This window comes from Gymnogyps californianus, chromosome 27 (genome assembly GCF_018139145.2).
Source record: "Gymnogyps californianus isolate 813 chromosome 27, ASM1813914v2, whole genome shotgun sequence".
Classification (NCBI taxonomy): domain Eukaryota; kingdom Metazoa; phylum Chordata; class Aves; order Accipitriformes; family Cathartidae; genus Gymnogyps; species Gymnogyps californianus.
The window spans coordinates 5,149,741-5,169,555 of record NC_059497.1 but is presented as its reverse complement, the minus strand read 5'-3'; the positions used below and the strand labels follow the sequence as shown (position 1 = coordinate 5,169,555).

At 40.7% G+C, this 19,815-nt stretch overlaps 1 protein-coding gene across 1 annotated transcript; it reads left to right on the top strand.

Annotated features, from left to right (window-relative positions):
• The first annotated feature begins 204 nt into the window (after positions 1–204).
• On the top strand, positions 205–19,486 carry SRPK1 (SRSF protein kinase 1). Its single transcript, XM_050911247.1, has 15 exons — positions 205–262; positions 3,704–3,822; positions 5,597–5,705; positions 6,133–6,220; positions 6,439–6,526; positions 8,026–8,132; positions 8,818–8,983; positions 9,997–10,022; positions 10,515–10,728; positions 11,010–11,438; positions 12,909–13,009; positions 13,941–14,048; positions 15,414–15,483; positions 15,941–16,033; positions 16,960–19,486. Exons 1-15 carry the CDS (start codon positions 240–242, stop codon positions 17,142–17,144), a joined length of 1,926 nt encoding a protein of 641 aa, XP_050767204.1. The 5' UTR covers positions 205–239; the 3' UTR covers positions 17,145–19,486.
• The last annotated feature ends 329 nt before the right edge of the window (positions 19,487–19,815 follow it).

Sequence of the window (19,815 nt, the reverse complement as noted above, 5' to 3'; positions counted from 1 at the left end):
AGCAACCCCCAGCCTTGCTGCAAGGCCCTTTACCTGCAATGCAGTGCTGTGCATCTGCAGCTAGGTGGTGGAGGCAAATCCCTCTTCTCCCTCACTCTTGCACAAAGCTTTGCTGCGTTCGAGAAGAACCAGCCCCTCCGCCTGCCGTTGATGTCCCCCCGCTTCCTGAACAGTGTGGCATCTGATTTTTAATGGCTCTTTCGAAAACTATTGGGCTGTCTTCGGGAATATCTTTATCAATGGGAGGCCGTGCTTCATGCAGGTAGGTTACCCTCTGGGGTTTTTTTTGTCTCATGAATTTGCAGTTCTTCAGGCATTCCTGAGGGAGTAAGGACTTTTGGGGAGGGTCTCTAGATATGGATTCACACCAGTTCCATCAAAGATCTAGCATTTTGCCTTAGGATTGCTGTTCCACATTGTTTTCCTTAAGTAAAATATTGCTATATAGTTGTAGAGAGACCCTGCAAATCCAGTTAACTGATTAATTAGCACATTGAGAGAGCAAAGTAAAAGGTGATCAAGGTGTTCTTAAGTAGAACAGAGGCGGCTACAAAAAAGTACCCTAGAACACTTGATTTTTAATGTGTAAACCATTAACCATTTTTAATAGGATCTTTATGTATTTTATTTGGATTTTGCAATATTGCTGACAGCTGTTTCAGCTGTCATCTTTAAATATCGAGTATGGATTTTTCTGCTGTCTTTAGCAGCCTTTTGTGCCTTTTACAGTACTGGCTGTGTGAGCGAAGCAGGCAGATGAGGGTTGTGGGTTTGTGTATCAGTTTTTCTTTGGTATTAATACATATTCTGCACTGATTAAGTCCCTCTTAATCCGTATCTGCAGTTGACATGGTCACTTTGGGGGAAGAAGGTGCTGGGATATAATAACATCTCATGAATTTTCGCAGGAAGGCGAAGGAATGAGATGTGTTTTGGAGGTGATTTCATAAAGGAAATAGCACTGTAGGAATGTCTGTGACCTGAATACGGCTCACTATCGCATTAGTTGGTATAATAGATTGTAATATAGAAGTTAAATGCTTTTGGATCCCCAGGACAGACTCAGATGCAGACTACAGGGTGTGTCATGTACGAGGCTGTCAGCAGCATGATTTGTCAGCCCCTTTTTAGGAGGGGTGCAGAAAGCTTCCAAGAGAATGGGGTTTAGTGCTTCCAGTAACTTCTTCCTTGATGCATGAAATTACTGTTGTTGAAAAGCTCTGGGACTGCAGAATGGCATGATGTTTCTGTCTGCATCAGTGGTTCTTAAGATGAATTTCCTTTTGAATCCGTTCTAATCCCCTACATCTTGCACAGTTGCAAAAGTGAAAATCTTAAAACAGCATTGGGGAGAGTTACTCTTTACTACTTACGCTATGGGTGTGGCTACTGGGCTTAAATTCTCCTTTCTATCCAATTCTGCCTTCTGGTTCTCTTTACCCTGTCTATAGGATTTGTTATATATGAGTGTCCAGTCTCCCCTTCAACCATTCTGTCCATGGCCCTTTCTTGCCTTTGCTACCTGCTCTTAATTTGGGGATAGTCTATGACTTTATGCGTAGCTCAGTTGTCCCCAAAGGAATGCAGCAGTTTTAAAGCAGCTCTTTGACCTCCAAGACTACTTTTTTTCCCCCCGGGTTTCCTTCTTCCTGCCCCTGACTTGTAATTCTGTGGCTCACAGAGGAAAAAGTCTAAATACTAAATATCTTGGGGCTGGATCAAGCTACAGGGTTGTTAATAAATGTCTCATTAGCCCGGCAGCAGTGGAATGGCCTGTCTGGCAGTCTTGTTTTATAGTTTGGGACCATTAATCTGTGTTGCTTATCTGTTCGTGAATTAAAAAATCAGCAGGACTTACTAGCTCTGACAACTGACTGAAATAATGTGGTGAAATGTGAAAAAATGTGGTTTGGTTGTGCCCGGGATGACCTTTGTGGCTCCTCTTTGCTTTAATGAACTTCAGTTCCAGATTGTAAATGGCTACAAGTTTAGTCATGATCAGATTGGAACATGCAATTTCTTCCTTTTTATGCGCTATAGATACTTAAGATGGCTGTAGTTTTAATGTGTAGTAATGTATTTAATGTATGAAGTCTCAGCAGAGTGCATGTGTAGTAGATAAATGCTGAGCATTCATTCTGCTGTATAACTACTCAAAATTGAAATATTAAATTTGTCCCATGGATTAAGATTAGTTAGTACGGCCACAGGACTCCAGCTCAGTTATAAGCTATAAAAACTGCATCGAAAGCCCACATGCGTTAGCATACCCACTGGCATAACCAGTGCCTGTCTCAGCAGTTACTCCTTCTTTGAGCAAAACTAGTTGAATTTGAAATAGGGTGGCGGAAGGCATCAGTTCTATCTGCTGCTTCACTGGAACAATAGTTTCAATACAAGAAACTTCCGCTAATTGACGCTGACAGGGAAGCTCATTGTAAAGAACGTTATCTAGTGCTTGTACGTCATTGCTGTAAAGAAATTTGTTGCCCACCTCTTTGGACAACTCCGGCTTTTTTAATAATCTCATACTTCTAAGAAAAGAAAGCTTAATGTCAGTATCCTGCAGTACTTTGCCATTAAATCTTGCCAGTGCAAATGGGCGATAGGCACTGTTTTCATCATAAATGCTTGCTTTGTACAAAAGGATATTGAAGATTAAACTTTGTAGACAATTAACCATTCCCTGTAATGCCTTGTAAATAACTTACCTGTTTTAGTATTGTCGTTTCATGAGCTGTTTGGCTGTAAGCAGTGTGCTGCCATGAAGGAGGAGTTGGGGCACAGGGGAGATAGCAATATGTTTTGGCTCGAGGAACCTGAACACAGCCTAAACGCCTGAGAGCAATGAGGTGGCCTTTGCCAACATGATCTTCACAAGCCGGAACTTAGAGTAGCACATTTGGTGGAAAATTAAACACACAAAATCAATGTTTTTATTTATGAATGTGGGAGTGAAAAAAAAATACCACCCTGGTGCCTGATTTGAATCCCTCTGCAATCACAAGCTCTCAGAAGGGTTTACAGAACATCTGCTCTGTGTACTCCCACTCTGCATAGTTCAGACAACTGTAACAAACTTTAGACCTTCAGTGAAGAGATGAACTAGAAATGCAGCCTACCACATGAGAACAGGAGAAATCAAGGGCAATATTAGGGATTTTAGAATTCTAAAGTGTTAGAAGCAGAAGGGTTGTTAAATGTTCATTTGATCTCGAAGGTGAAAGGGACAAAGAGCACAAGTTCTAAAACACTGGTTTAATTTTTTTCTAAAGGAGTAAGAATTAATTGATGTTAGTCTTCAACATTCATCAACATTTAAATCTTCAGGTTTTATATGAGATAACATCTTAAAATATAAATTTGCTTCAGAAAAGTCCTCACTGAATGAAAGGCTGAGAAGGGGTTCAAAGAGACTAATGTTTTGGTGGGATCACTGAGCTTTTAACTCGCTCTCTTGTCTGGTCTTTTCTTTGTTCCACTATAAAAGTGAATCTAGGGCATTAAGTTGTATTTCTCACTAGTATATGAAAAATTGTTCCTATCTGCTTTTATACTAGCTTAGGAGTAAAAGCATTTAAATATGGAAATAGTTTTTCTGAAGGCTGAATATTGCATCTCCTCCATTATCAGCAATCCTTCATGTGAAATGAAAGCTACTGAAGAGTAACGTGTGTGAGACATGCAGTGTGTTCTCTTTCAGACCCGACACTCAGCATCGGGGCCCTGCTGCTCATTCAGAGAATGATCTTCCAGAGCAAGAGGAAGAAATCCTGGGATCAGATGACGATGAACAAGAGGATCCAAATGATTACTGTAAAGGTGAGAACTTGCCTGTTTAAGGTGCAGGATTTTCAATGTAATCAAGAAATTCTCTTGATTTCCCCATCTACTATGGAGAATGAAAATAGACTCCCTCTTACTTTAAGTGTTTTTTGAAACTGCATGACGATAATAACATTTTTCAAGCTAACCTGAAGTGGAGAAACTATTCTCCAAGGTTCCCTCTGTTATCAGTCAAGATTTGAGTTGGAGAGCTGTTTTTAATGCCTATGTTTAAGGCTGTTAGCTTTTCCTCTGAAAGCCAGAGGGCTTTCAAAATTGGTAAAAGCAATCTTCATCAGAAAAAGGACACTTTCAGATCCTTTAAATCAGTTTCAAATTCTTCACTGTTTTCTTTTGAAGAACATCATCTTAGTATCCATTCTTCAGATAACTTTGTGTCTGCAAATATAACCTTCCACTGTTTCTCTGAGTAGAAACTAAATACAGAGCAAATGGAAATACCACAGTACATAATTCAATATCAAAAGGGTCAGGCTGTTTTTTTAACATAGCAAATACTTTAAAAAAGACAGAACGCTGATCATACAAATTCAACTGGTCAATTAGTTGAAGCGTGAATGTGTGCCCCCACCTCCAAGCGCTTTGTAAGACTACTTCTGTGATACTATTTGTTGGATATATTGAATAAGACAGAGGGAGAATCATGTAACAAATGCCATATATGTGTATTAAAAATATGCAAAGTAGAAATAGCACAGGGAACTTGAATTGCAATGTTTCTTACACTTCAGTGCTTTACGTCAAAGCATTTACATTACTTTTAGCATGCTACCCAAGTATTTGTGGGATTTTGTTTGTTGTAAAGCAAGTGGGAAGAAGAAAGCCATTGTGTGAATTAGCAATCGGTGCAGCTGTCACTTGTAACTGAAATCTTTAAGTGAAGAAAAGGGACTTCTGTTGCTTGAACTAATGAAGTAATGGATAGCAATTCTATGTCTTGATTGACTGGTTCACAAACAAGAGAGATGAATCTTCCTGGCAAAGCATGCATTTCATGGGTGGTATTTGCTGACCACAACTGAATAGCAAGTGCCTGGAGTCTAGGGTGTAATTCCAGGTTCTGGCAAAAACTTATGCCTTGACAGTCACAGATTCTTCTCTTCGTTCTGTTTTCTGCCAGTTCCCTGGTGTCTTTGTCTGGCTTTTCATGTCTTTGCTTCCATCGTGGAATCCTCCTGCTTAGTCAGCAGCTTGAGAGATACTAGGGGTACAGGGAGGAGACTTTCCTATTTTCAGTGGTGATGTTAAATGGCAAAGTGCCTTTCAGTCAAGAAAGCAGTTGCAAGGGAAACTCCGTTGGGATCTTGGGTGCAGTACTCTTTCATGTTATGGGGACAGAGCATGGAAAAGCAATGCTGATATTTAGCTATAAGATTCTGTTAATGAACATCATGAGCTGTGTTTTCCAAAGGTGGTCAGCCTAGCAGAGTTCAGATGCTTTCACTGAGGAAATACTCTTTTGTGATGCTGCAGTGATGACCTACGCTGAAAAGGAGGAAAACTCAGTCATTCTAGTTCAATTATATTGAAACTTTTCAATCAACTGGAGGGCTGTTCACAGCTCTTCCTCTAACATACTGTATATTTGTTCTAGCAAGATCCAATTAGAGAAACGTTTGCATTTGTTTATATGATTAAAAATTTAAACACATCAAATAAGTCTGCCTCAAGTTGTGATGCTTGTTCCGCATACCTGTTCTTCAGCACTTGCGTGACCTCTTGATATATAAACTTCCCACTGTGTTTCTAGGCGGCTATCACCTTGTGAAAATAGGAGATCTCTTTAATGGACGATACCATGTGATTCGGAAGCTTGGATGGGGCCACTTCTCCACTGTGTGGCTAGCTTGGGACATCCAGTAAGTCTTTCTGTTCTAGCTAGTGTTTCTGGCGGGAATGCACAACGTTCCACAAACATGATCAGAAAGCATCTTTTTACTTTTAGATAAAAACACAAAATGTAGCTGTCCACATCCTAACACAGAAGTTTCTTTTGATATTGTGCATGCAAGTGTGTGGGAGGGAGTTACCAGGACAAACCGTATATGTGGAAAGAGTGCTCTTGTGTTCAGCAGTCTCTGACCTATCATTTCATTTTATGAGAAATTACATGGATGTTTTTATAAAAGAGACCCAAAGACAATCTTCATGAGCTCTTAAACCTTATTTTTCCATGATGCCTTAAATAAGTAGCTCTCTTACATGCAAAAGAATTAGGATAATCCTGGAGAATAAGTTCTTTGTATGAGCGTTAACAGTCTCCAATTTACTTACCATCTGTGCTAGAGGGAGGAGATTTGTGGCAATGAAGGTGGTGAAGAGTGCAGAGCACTACACAGAAACAGCACTGGATGAAATCAAATTGCTAAAATCGGTGAGTACCTGAGAGTGGGGTTCAATTTTTGGTTTTCATTTTTTTTAAATTCATTTTGGGGAGTTCACATTAGTCACGTGCTTGATATTTCTGGATCATCTAGCTGCAAAGAATTTGGATAGGAACCTAACAGTAGTGCAGTAGATCTGACTTCAGAATATATTCTTGCCTGGTAATTACCTCAAGGAACATAAAATTAATCCTCTTTTTCTCTGCAGGTCCGCAACAGTGATCCAAATGATCCAAGTAAAGAGAGAGTTGTTCAGTTATTAGATGACTTCAAGATTTCAGGAGTTAATGGTTCTCGTATCCTTTTGTGGAATAAAGGCAAAGAATTGCATGAAGATGGGAGTTTGCTGGGTAGCTGTCATGTCAGGGCTGGTTAGCAATGCCCAGGCATCCCTTTCACTGCACAGGGAAACCTGCTGTAGAATCATCTGCCTCAAAACTGCCTGCTAAGCTCGGATCCAGAATGATCGTTCAGCCTGACGTAATATGTGTAAGTTGTGGAGACGGCACTGCTTAGTCATGCTTTTAACATGAGAGATGGGGTGGCTGCATCTGATCTGTGAATCAGGACTGAAGGGGTTAGTGTCCCAGGTACCTTTGTGGTAAGAGAGCCCATCTGTCTCAACCCCTCAATTTTGCAAGCAGCCTGGTAGTAAGCCCTTATTGAAGTAAAGCAGTACAAAATGTTAAGATCAGTAATTAAAAATAGCAAACACATGCAGTCTATAACTTGATAATAAGGGTGTTTTCTAGTTAGGGAAGCATCTTACCTTGGACTGTATCAACCTTGTTAGGATGTTTAAAGTGTATTGTTTTGAAAATCCCCTGTAGTTCTGAGAACAGCCTTCTAATAGGCAGTGATTTGTGGCAAGTCCTAATAATGCACCCTTAAAATTTGAAAGTTGGACTTTTGTGTATGTTTCTGTGTTGCGGTACCTTGAATTTTATTTCAGTGAGAATTACTAGGCTGCTTGAGAGAATCCAGCTGTAGGTTATAAATGTTCTAACACTTGTAGAAAACAGTAGCCCCATAATGTATTCCCTCTATTAACTTTTTTCTGGTACCTAGCACCGAGTAAATGTTGACTTGATCTTGTATTTCTTTCACTCTTGTGAAATACATGCATGCTTTCTGCCAGTGTAGAAGAAAAGCAGCCTAATAAACTCCTAGAGTTTTGGCTTCTAAAGCAAGGGCACAATACTGGATATGTCACTAGAGTGACTGTAGCTGTTGAGATCTTATTTGCATTATCTGCTTTTTGTCTATATTGTTGAAGTCCAGGCTTGTCAAAAGTTTGTTTTGCTGGTAAAGAGGCAAGGGAGGGCAGAGAAAGTAACTTAATTGTTCTGAAGGTGACTTATGAAATGGAAATTTTATTATCTTTTCAGGTAATGCTTGTACAGAGAGATCTGGCATCGTGTTTTGCCTGGGGCAAGAGCCTAGGCCGTTCCAAAACATACATTGTTGGCTTGAAGCTGTCTCAATACTAGCAGGAAATACTAACGCACACTTGCTTGTGTAACTGGCTTCCACTCAAAGCAGGAGATTGCTGCTGCATTAGGACCATTTTCCTAGCCAACTCCATCCCTCTGTATTTTAGGTTTTAGATAACAACACTGATGTGTAGGATAGAATGGTGCTGTTAAGGAAGGCAGCTTCTCTAAGCTGTGTCAGAAGGATGAGGCTTCTTTAATATTAAACGCTTAGCTGGTATGGATTTCTTTTGATCCTCAGTCCTGGGAATTCAGGGCTACTTGGGTCAGGATGTCCATCTTTTTCCTTGACTGAGTTCCAGATATCTGTATGGTGTTTGAAGTTCTAGGGCATCATCTCCTGAAGTGGATCATCAAGTCAAATTATCAGGGGCTTCCACTCCCTTGTGTCAAAAAGATCATCAAACAGGTAAGTTCCAGTTCTGACTGCACTGTTCCCCTTGACCCAGTGAGAACTCTTTCACTAATCTTTCTCAGATCCAAGAAGACAAAAGTTGAAAATCAGTGGTGTATCTCTCATGCAACAAAATAATTCTTGGGTTAATATTTCCTTTCTCTACTGCAAAAACCTTCCACTACAAATATTTATTTTCTGACACTTAAACCATGATGGGAGGCCGGCTTTGCTTTTAACCTCTTCTTACCCTGGTTATTCCTCATAAGTGCAAGTATTTTTTTAAAACTCTGTCACAGTAAGTACAGTGTTTAATGATGGGAAGAGCAAGAGAAACCTGTTCTTCCTACTGGATGGTTGCCTTGGAAGAAACATCTTTCTACATGTGAGCTGGAGGGGAGGAGGAAGGCATGATTTTGTTGTAGGGTATTAAGATTAGATTTTCAACTGTGGTAAGTTAAGTTATGAGGGTAAAGAGACAGTATTTTAAATTCATAGCTAAAATCTGTATACAAATCTATATTTTCTGGAACTGAGTAGTTAACCACTGATCACATTAGCTCTAATCTGGAGTATTCTCAAACACAGAAGTCCTTGAGGTTCATTGGTCATCCTAGGCAATGTTGCATTTTCACTTCACACTCAATTTGCTCATTCTTTGCTTTTTCTAAGGACCGATTTCCTTCTCTCCTGTCTGCAGGTTCTTCAGGGTCTGGATTACTTGCACACAAAATGTCGAATCATTCACACAGATATTAAACCTGAGAACATTCTTCTGTGCGTTAATGATCAGTATATCCGCAGGCTGGCTGCAGAAGCAACAGAGTGGCAGAGATCTGGGGCTCCCCCACCATCTGGCTCTGCAGGTGCTTTTTTCCTGAAAATTGGTGCTATTTTCCCACACACACCCCCAAATCATCACTAATCTCACTGGGGAAAACTGCCTAACTGAGTACAGTGGAACAATAATGCAAGTAACCTGAGAAGCCAACTGTAAATTGTGAAGCTAGGCATACATTGTTACTCAAAGATGATCAGGAAGGCAGTTGTTTGTATAAGAAAAATGGAGGGAAGATACATGCATGCTGGCACCTGCTTTTAACACAGCTAATCTGGCACTGATAAAGTGATAGGGCAGCCAGTCTTGTATAGCACACACTGCATAAATGCTAGTGCACTCAATATAGTGCTGGAGTGCAAATGTGGTGAGGTGCTTCTCACAGTTTCTTCAAAGTTTATTTCCTTTCATTGCGTGATGCTGGAAATGCATTTCATGAAGGTCTCAACAAGATGATTTACCTGTTGTCAGTTTGCAGAAGTCTGAAAAACTTGTAACAGAAACAGCTTCCTTGACATCCCTAAAGATCGGAGAGCAGATTTTCTCTTGTTCCTTGTGTTCCTCCTCAGAATATCCATCTGTGTACCAGTGTGTAGTTTTCCAGAACTCCTGCAGTGTGAATTGGAAGGCTCTGTCAGTCATAATCTTACAACACTCAACATTTAGCTGAGCCCATCATAGCACAGCTTAGGGAAGCTTCCTTAACTTTGGTATTTTAATGCTTTGGTTTGCATTTTCTTTTCAGTGAGATGCATAATACATGCAGTAAATGAAGCTGCATGACAGGAAGTTTAAGTCTTTGATATCAGTCAAGCAAGTCTACTATCTGGAATTTTAATTATGCATTTACTCAATGTTTTTCTCATTTTTTTTATTCTTGCTGTACTTTTGTAGAGAAATGAGCTTTCAAAATAACATTTGCTGATATCTTTAAAGTGTCGTTACCAAACCACATAGGAAAAAGCTTACCTTAAGATAAGAATGCAGTTGCGGGTTTTGAATATAAACATACTAACTTACTGATCTTCCTTTCCCTTTCAGTGAGCACTGCACCACAGCCAAAACCAGTAAGTGTAATAGCTTTCATGCATAAGTATCCATCTACTTATAGTATCTACTGCATTGTTTCATAATGCAGTCAGCATTAAGGGAAAGCAACCTTATATCAGAAGGAAAAGTGTGATTTGTGTTTGTCATAGACATAGGCATCGGGTTCAGTGCTGTCTTGTAAGTAGTATTAGCTCATATCACCAGAACGAGTAGTCTTTTTGGTGGTCTCAAGGTCTGTTGTGAAGGTGACTGTTGTCTGTGGAGTCTGAGATCCCTCATTTGGAGAATACTGTAGGTTTCTCAGGTCAGGACAGAAATGCACTGATAAGAGCCATAGACAACTGTTCCAAAAACCTTAATATTTGCTTTATTATCTGGGAGAAGAGCTGTCTCCAGAGTTTTCATCCCAGACTGCTTCCTCAGCTCTAAAATACATTAAAACTTGGCACATTTTAGATTTATTGAAATACGAAATTCTAAGTCCAATTTCTCTGCTTGCTTCTGTGTAGGCTGACAAAATGTCAAAGAATAAGAAAAAGAAGTTGAAAAAGAAGCAGAAACGGCAGGCCGAGTTGTTAGAGAAGCGAATGCAAGAGATAGAGGAAATGGAGAAGGAAGCAAGCCCTGGGCAGACACAGCCTGAAGAGGAGGAAGAAGCTCAGAGCCCTCTGGAAATGCTCATAAAAGTTAGTCCACCAGAGGAAAATGTCGGCAAAAAGACAGGTATGGACCTAAAGTATTGCTAAAGTAGCACAGTGTTGTCCTTTCACTCATGCTGGCAGGAGTAGAGTGAGTGCCTTTAGTAGAGGTGGCCATTGTCACTTAACCTGTTTGCATTGCGTTCTACTCATCTAAAGAGGCTAGGAAATTTCCTGTTACAAACTGAATGAATGATTGTGAGTTACATTTTGAGAAGTACCTGCTTCTGAGGGCTCCCTTGAACAGCTTCAGCTATTACTTTGTTTAGACATATTCTGCTATCTTCTCCTTTTCCACTCTTCCAGCTGAAGTTGTTGTACAAGAGCAATCTATTCTAATGGAAAGCAGCGTGGAAAAATGCGTAACAGAAATAAACTGCAACGGAGTGATACAAATGACGGACTTCCCAGACTCCGGCAATCAAGGGTCTGTGCGACTTGAGGATGACCTTCATAATGCCAATGACTGTGGCGATCACCCTCATACACAGAAGAAGGAGAACTTCCATAGTTGTAACTACAGTCAGCGTAATGGTGACTCAAAGAACAGGCCTCAAGAAGCAATGTCGGACTCGTTTGCGCCCTTAGTTTCAGAAGATTCCATGGTGTGTCAGCCCACGTCCAACGAAGAGCGATCATTCAGTGAGCAGGAGATTAACCATTTGCAAGAAAGCATCCGGACAGAGATACCTTCAGAGGATGAGAATGAGAATAATAGCCCGTCAGACAACAAAGGTATTAGAGGATCCCTGTGAGAAAGGGCTCCTTTCTCCTTGATGTGGGAGAGTTCTGTTACGACATTTCATCAGAGTATTAATGGAAACCTCTGTTTTGTAGGCTGAGGTGATCAGAACCACTTGTTTGAGACTTTTCCTGCCAGGAGTAATTAACCTGACAGTCCTACTCTGAGACATGTGCTGTTTGTAGCTTCCAATTGTAGTTGTACCTTAGTTTTGACTTTTGAATACATAAGTATTCCAACTTTTAAAAAGTCCCTGTACATTTCTTTTTCAATGGGAACATTTCCTCCTTTGTATCAGGTGTTGCTTATGTGATTTTCATTAATAGTTAGAAATGTAAGTCTACAAATTGTCACTGGCTGTTAAATTATGGGATAAGTACTGTTCAGTGTGTTCTGATAGTTCTGTTCTTAACATGGAGCACAAGTAACTCCTCTCAGTTACTTGAGATGGGTAAATGTTTTCCCAGAACTGGAAACGCAGCCTGACTGAAACAAAGCTTATACAGCGTAGGAAAAAAAACCTCTTTAATGCTTTTGTTTAAATATGATTTGTTTCAGAGGGAAAAAAACTGTAAGTCTTGTAGGTTTAGGAGAATGTAAAGCACACAATAGTGTAAGCAGTTCAAACACATTCCAGGTGTGTGTGTGTGAAAAACTTGAATCAATTGATAGAACTGTCCTCTTTTGCAACTTTGAGTCAAGGTCAGGCGAAGTATATCTGCTTGGAGGAGGAGGGAGAAACTAACATTTGTACTTTTTAAAAAAAAATTTGGTAGCATTTTCTTGGCAGACTGCTGCTGGGGAGTTATGTGGATGAAAAGTAGCAAGTGAAATTTAAAGATTTTGAAACTTGAACTGCATTTCGTTGGATGCCCCTGCTAGATCACTAGATGTATTTTGCTTCTCGCAGTTCTCTCCCAAATTGCTTTAGAGCTGCAGCTGGATGTAATTTAGTGACTTAATATTTTTGCTCTCCACTGAGTCATTGAGGTTTTCCCAATATATACTTTAACTCTTGCAACTGTCTGTGTTGCAGCAGTGAGTGATGGGTACGTCAAAAAGATGCTGTAATATGTGGACTCTCCTTCTTCAAAGATTTAGGAAGACTTAAGGGTTGAGAGGCTTGTTATGTTTCTGGCAATGCCCTTATTTAAAAAGCCTGTCTAGATATAGACAGACTTTTTAAGGCTGTGCACAGAGTGCTGGGAAACAGTCACTCTTGCATATGCTTACTTGTCCTTCTGCTTTGTAACACCGGTCGGGTCTTAATGGTGGTAGCTCTGTTGTTCATAGTGCAGACTGATGCTGATTTTTTTTTTTTTTATACCCAGGCTTCAGGGAGGGAAAAGTTCTGATCCCTAAGCAAAACCCTTCCTGAGTAGAGAGAGGGCGATAGGATTTGGATGACAGATGGTGACGCTGTTCATGTAGCTTTAATCAGCTGTTGTACATGTTGCCTCTAGGAAAATCAACTGCTGGGAATTTCCTTCTTAATCCTCTTGAGCCCAAGAATGCAGATAAGCTCAAAGTGAAGATAGCTGACCTAGGAAATGCCTGCTGGGTGGTAAGTTTACAATCTTTTCACATTGACTGTTTAAACCTGCTAATTCATTCACAGTATGCCAAGATGGAAAAGAATCTGTAAAATAGATTCCATCTTAGACCTGCTGTGAAAGTAGTGACAGTTTGAAACTATGTTGGGGGAAAAAAGGCAGGGGAGCAGGGACACAAAGAAAGAAACGGTCCTCTAACGTAGGATTTCAGCCTGTGTTCTGGGTGCCTCACTGGTCATTAGATTACTTCTAGTAGGCCTGTGAACAGTGTCACGTGTAATGTGTAGAAATCTGCATATGTGAATCTTCTGAAGGAGTCCGTAGCTCTCCTGGAGAATGAGAAAGTTGCAAACAATTGCTCTGGTGTGCTAGTTCTGTAGCTTATTAGCTTGTCAAACCATTTCAGTGGATTCATGAGCACATGAAAGAGACTCATAGTTTTATTCTTTGATTGTGTTGTGCTGCTTTTAAATGTTTGACATTTCAAACAGAAGAAATGTCTATTTTACTTGGCTTCTTAAATGGCAAAGTACTTCAGCTCTTACGGGAGAGATGAGTCTCAAACTCAGAATTGCACATCAGGCTTGCAGTGTCTGGCACGGTGGTCTCTTACATTGGTGTTGCTTATCTGCTTGAAGGTAGCTGAATCATGGCCTGTCTGTCATGATCGGATAGGAGAGGGTGCAGCTTCTGAAAGTCTTCCCTTATTCTATTTTTGTGGCTTGCTTTCCTCTAAATTGCTGGACTGTTTTACTTAAGGAGGAGTGTCTCATGTAGAGCATTTAAACAGTACTGGTAGGAATATAAGGAAATATTTAATGAGGATGTAAAATTCAGATTAAATGTAATGGGAATAGCTTTGATCTGCTCTGGCCTTCCAGGTTGTTGATTCTCCTCTTTTAAACAGTCTCTAACGGTTAGTAAAACATTTCTTCTGTTTAGCACAAGCACTTCACTGAAGACATCCAGACAAGACAGTACAGATCCTTGGAGGTGTTGATAGGATCGGGGTATAACACCCCTGCTGACATCTGGAGCACGGCGTGTATGGTGAGTAGTGTCATCCGGGGGGAATTTTAAACCGCTTCTGCGGGGCGTTCTGGGAAACTCATGTGTGCTGTGCACTCTGGACTGCCAAGTCACTAGCCAAGCTTGGCAAAAAACCCTCACAGGTGTTCAGCCAACTTCCAGACTTGCTGAATACCATGTTTCCATACCAAAGTTGTTTTGGTTTTTTGTTTGGGGTTTCTTTTTTTTTGGTTTTTTTTTTTTTGCCACGTGTGGCTTTCCTTTTGAAAGTTAGTTTTGTTGCGCAGCCCTGGCAGATTTCAAATATCACTGTACTTTGACATCATGCTTTGTGGAAAAACAAGACAATATGCAATTGTGAAGACAAAATCTTTTTCTATAAAGAGCCTTCCCGCTGCATACAGCGCTGTTTCACAGATGTCTTCAGTATAAATTCATATTTTAATCATATGCATCCTCTGCATGTTTGGAATCATTTTATAATCTGAGTAATGCTGAGATGAGGCTGAAGCTGTCCTGTAATAGCTGGCAAATATAGAATATGGTGATTAAAAAAAAAAAAATCAATCTAGTCAGTTACTGCATGTGCCTCTCCATTCTGTGTTTTCTACAAATCAAAGCTTGGGGTTTATTTTTTAAGCTTGGAAAACAGTGAGTGAAGTCATTTTCGCTGTCTTGGAAAACAAGCTGTGATTTTTGATGAATGTGGTAAAACAGAATGCGGTAGGGTCATGTCTCTGCAGAATGTGTGGCCAAAATTATGCAGTGGTTGCTCTGAGTGCCTAATTCAATAGTTAGACTACAGCAGTCCGGAAAGAAAACTAAGAATACAGAAGGTCAGAGGTACTATTTTGAGTAAAAGTGAATATGTAAAGGGTAAATGTGTCATGGAATTTAGGAGTGGTGAGTTGAAATGAATGCAAATGTTTTTCTCATTTAAAACATGTTTTCGTATCTACAGACAAATGTTCAGAGATTAACTGTTTGAAAAATGTCTCTAATATCTGAAATTTGGAGGGAGGGGAGAATCTTTGTAAAAAAAATCTAGAGTTTGGACATGACATTTTGCAAAATGCTGTTGAGGCAGAAGAGAGGCTAAGCGTGTGAAATGCCTTAATTTTGTACAATTTCACACAAGCGTACTGTGTTATGCTGTGATCCAGAATTCATCATAGATATGCCCATGATGTTTTTTAATGCAGTCTTCAAAATGTTGCAAAGTAATTGCACATTGTAAGATTGTAATGGTGTACTAGAGTTCTACAGGTTATTCTTCCCACCGCTTTGCTTCTGGCCCGCAGAGATATGCAGAATCAACCTGCAGTACATCTAACAATGTGTGAAGTGCATTAAAGTGATTTAACGTGCTCATTTCTGTTTGTTTAGGCCTTTGAGTTAGCAACAGGAGACTATCTGTTCGAGCCTCATTCTGGGGAAGATTACTCACGGGATGAAGGTGTGTTTGTCTAAGTCTTTCCTTCTTAAAATAGGATGTGAAATACAATGGATTCTTCTTCAGAATGAGCCTTCTCTTACGAGTTAGCAATGCAAAGGCTCCTTGCAAAAAGGTTGTTTACCCAAATCAGTGGTGTTAGGGGACAACTGTGCTCAAGCCTCTGCAGTAAACCACCATGCAGTAAAGTCCATGTCCTTGTTCTGGTGTTTTCCATTCCTCTTACCACTGGATTCTCTATCTTGCTGCTTAAACTATTCATGCCTCAAGCGGCCCTTACCTTTTTTCCCCCTTGCCCCTTGACTTTGTCCTTGCTTAGTGTAATCTCATTTCAGGTGGATCTCAAAGTAATTTTTAAGGACGATAATGTCTTTGTCCTTATATCCCAGAGAAGGAAACTGGGGCATGGAGATGTCTTGTGTGGATGTGTCTCATTGTCTTTTCTTTTGAAAAAATGCAGATCACATTGCATTGATCATAGAACTTCTGGGGAAAATACCTCGCAAGCTCATTTTGGCAGGAAAATATTCCAAGGAGTTTTTCACCAAAAAAGGTAAAAGGAAGCAAAGCAAATGTCACTTATCCCCTCATCCCCTACTCCAAATGCACAAGAGTGCCTTGCTGGAAATGCCAGTTAACAAGAGATGCCAGCAAAGATGCCTCTTTAAGTCTTTCCTTTGTTTTAGGAAAGGTTTTCTCAGTAAAACTGCAGCTAAATATAAGGCATTCTTGTCTAACTGCTAAAAGTATCCTACATCCTAGTACTTGACATCTCTGTGTAGATCAAATGCAGCAGGTAGAAAAACAGTACTGTAGATAGTTCTTCAGACTTGATTAGACTTTATTTAGCTGATCTTTGTCGAGCAGAGGTGTTGACTCACCTTTGAAGTCTTCTCTAGACAGCTTTGTTCCATTTCTAGCGTGCCAGTCACCTAAATAGTGCCTTGCATCCTGAGCCATGTTGCTCAGGATACATTCTACCTTGTTGCTAATTCTCAAGCCCTTGGTACCTCAGAAATTCATTGAGTCTCAGGGAGAAGTTTTTGACCTAGTTTAATACTTTTTTTTTATAAAACAAACCCTTTCTTGTTAGTACTGTATTGCTTCCTCAAACAGCGCTGCACATATTGCATGTATTCCAAAGTCAACGGCACAGTGTTTATCTGTCGTGGTGACTGGTATAATTGGTGATTTAATGAAGGTAAACAATATTTGCTGATATTGGATCAGAAATAGCAAGAGGGAAAAAAGAAGTCTTCAGGGAAGTACACTTCTAGAACAGTCTTCAAAAGCAGATAGAAAAGGGGTTTTAGTAAAACTTATTTCTTCCATCAGCATGCCCTACCATTTTATGCTCCCTATGCCCAACTATTCAGAACAGTTTCTGAATTCGGTCTCTCTAGTTTAGCTGTCCAGCCTATTGTATTGAGCTGCTCTGCTCCCACGTCTTGCACTTAACCTGTCTGTCTTGGTTTTCAGGTGATCTGAAGCACATCACCAAACTGAAGCCCTGGGGCCTTTTTGAAGTCTTGGTGGAAAAATACGAGTGGTCCCAAGATGAGGCAGCTGCATTCACAGACTTCTTATTACCTATGTTGGAGCTGATCCCGGAGAAACGAGCTACAGCAGCAGAGTGTCTCAGGCACCCTTGGCTCAACTCATAGAGGCTTCAACCCAATGCCACAGCACTACACTCTGGTTTACAGCATAGCGTACACGCGCCCAGCTGCCCCTTCCCAGATCCATTTTTTTTCCTTGTTCATTTTCAGTGTGAAGTTCTTCCTTCAAGGCTTCCGAGATTTTAGATAAATCTAACCTGTTCTGCTGAGTTTGCTTGTGTGACTCAATGGGGACTCTCCTCAGCCAGTGGGCATCGTCTGTGTTTTGCCTTGATTGGGCTTCGCCAAAGACTAATTGACTAGAATATGAAGTTTTTCCTGAGTCTCCTCTCTGTTATGCACTGTGTGTTAGAGATGTGAGCTCACCTGTGCTCAGATATGCTCCCGTAGCTAAATTTCAACTCTCCTTTCTTCATGAGGGGGATGTGAAGATCCGAACGCCTCCTTATCTCACTGACTCAGGAGTCAATTTCCCGCTGTTCATCCAGTAGCTAGCAATGGGGTGAGAAGCAACAGACGGCACCAAGGTGGTGTTAGTTCCTTGTAGAGCAAAGACCTCCAAATCCTCCATCATTTTCTAGGTGTCTACTGTATTCTTTGCTTTCCAGTCACATAACTTTTCTTTAGTTCTAGCTGCTTAAATCTTTTGAAAAGAGCTATTTAAACCTAGGTTTTAGTATCCTTTATTTCTTCCTCCAAAGCGCCCTGCCCTTTTACTTTTTCCTTCCCTGTGCCCAGATAGTCAGAATAGTTTCTGAACTCGGTGACATTTTCTACTTTAATGCCTGTGCCTGTGACTAAAAGGTGACAAGAAAAATAAGCAAAAGCTGGAACTGACTCAACGCACAATCTTCAGCATACAGATGGGTGCACCCTTTGGCTGCAGAGAGGTAGCCTTGTTGCGGGCAACTCTTCTGACATTTTAGTGAGCTGTAAGTTCTTTGGTTTTTATCCCTTACTGGCACTTTTTTTTGCCTTGCTTGAGGCGGTGGCTGTATCCGTGAGAGACTGGCTTTCACTGATGCAGTCTACTCTGGCTCTTAATTTTTGACCATTGACTTTTTCCCAAGAAAAGGGTGGCAGCATCTGTATCACAGCCACACTATAGCCCTTGACTTTCAAAATCAACACTTGAAGGCCCAGTGTAAAGACTTCTTTTCCTTTAACTTGCTTCAGGTGCTGGCCTTCAGAAATAACTTCCCAGGATGGGACTGCCTTTTCTTTTCTGGGCCATTAGCACAAGGAGAGCTAGCAGAAGTGGAAGAGAACTGACTTTTCCACGTAGATACTGGATTAGAAGCTGCTTCTAGAGTTACCCTGAGTAAAAATGTTCTGTGGGGTTTCTATATAAACTTCTCGGAGGGGGTTGGATATAATGAGTAAATGGGGTAATTTTAATTAAAAGTTAAATCACTGTGGCATTTGATAGTTTTATGGTGGCTTCTTCTAGACTTGCCCATCCTATTACAAATTCAGTACGTCCTGCTCTACTCTAAAGCAAGATTTGGCAGCGTTGAGACTTCAGAGGCACTTCCTTACCCTGGACCAAACAGGCCTTTGGATTCCTGGTGGCTCTCGGAGGACAGAAGTTGCTGCAGGAGCGTGCTGGAGGCCACGCAGATGCTGTCCGAGACTATTATGTTGCCAAAGCTGCCCCGACCACTGTTACGTGTCACTTCTGTATGTGTGTTTGGAAATCCTGGTTTGTAAGGATCGTTCATTCATAAACCTTGGTGTCATTTAATCCACTTGAAAAGAGTTTCTCCAGTCCCTGATTGGGCTTATTAATGCAAATCATGCTGCATGTTCTAGGGGTAGATCAGGTTTTCTATGCATATAATCTAAAATTAAAGGAAGGTAACATACCAAATGAGTTTTAAACTGCTGATTTGACTTTTTTTTTCCCTTTCATCTGGAGTTTTCCAGTTGCCTGTCACTTCCATATCTGTTACAGAAGGACTGCAGGCAGGACCGGGTTCCAAAAGACCTACTGTCTACGTACTGTGAAGATACATTGCCAGGGCAAACAATTTCTGTTGTCTTGAAAGCTCACCCGGTCCTGTGTACTTGAGACTGGCTGATTAAAGAACTTTTCCTAGACGGGGTCTGCACGCTTCGACTCCGAGAGCTCCTTCCCGTCCTTCCCTTCCCTCTGCCACCCCGGACTGGAGGAGGACCTTTTTTTTTTTACCGTGATAGCCAAGGCTAGAGCCAGCTTGTGAGTTGAAGACCCGCGGAAGCAGCTGTCAGGATTCAGTCTTGTACCGTGTGCTCGTTCACTTGGGGTTTGTTAAATTTCCAAATTGCCGTAAAGTGCTCGCACTAAAGGATTTGTACTTGCTGTGTCAGTCTAAAACCTGAAGGAAAATACATTTTTATTCTTTCTACTTGGGTGCTTTGTCTTTTTTTTTCCTTGTGAAAACCGTACAATAAACAGATTATTTAATAACTGAGCCCTATTCCTCATATGTTCCCTCTGTAAGTCGGTTCTTTCTGAGCTAGTGGCCCATCGATTGAATTTCCTTTGCTAGTGAGCACTTAGGTTTTCATTTCCAGAATGAGACGCAGGGAGGATGGTGTAGGTGAAGATTTTTTTGCTGGTATTGTGATGTGTTTTAAAAGGGGGAGAAGAATAGTCAATAGCAGGACAACTCTGCTGGCATTTTTCCATTCTAAAATACGTTTTTCTCCAAGTCTGTCATGTCTCTGCTGTCCT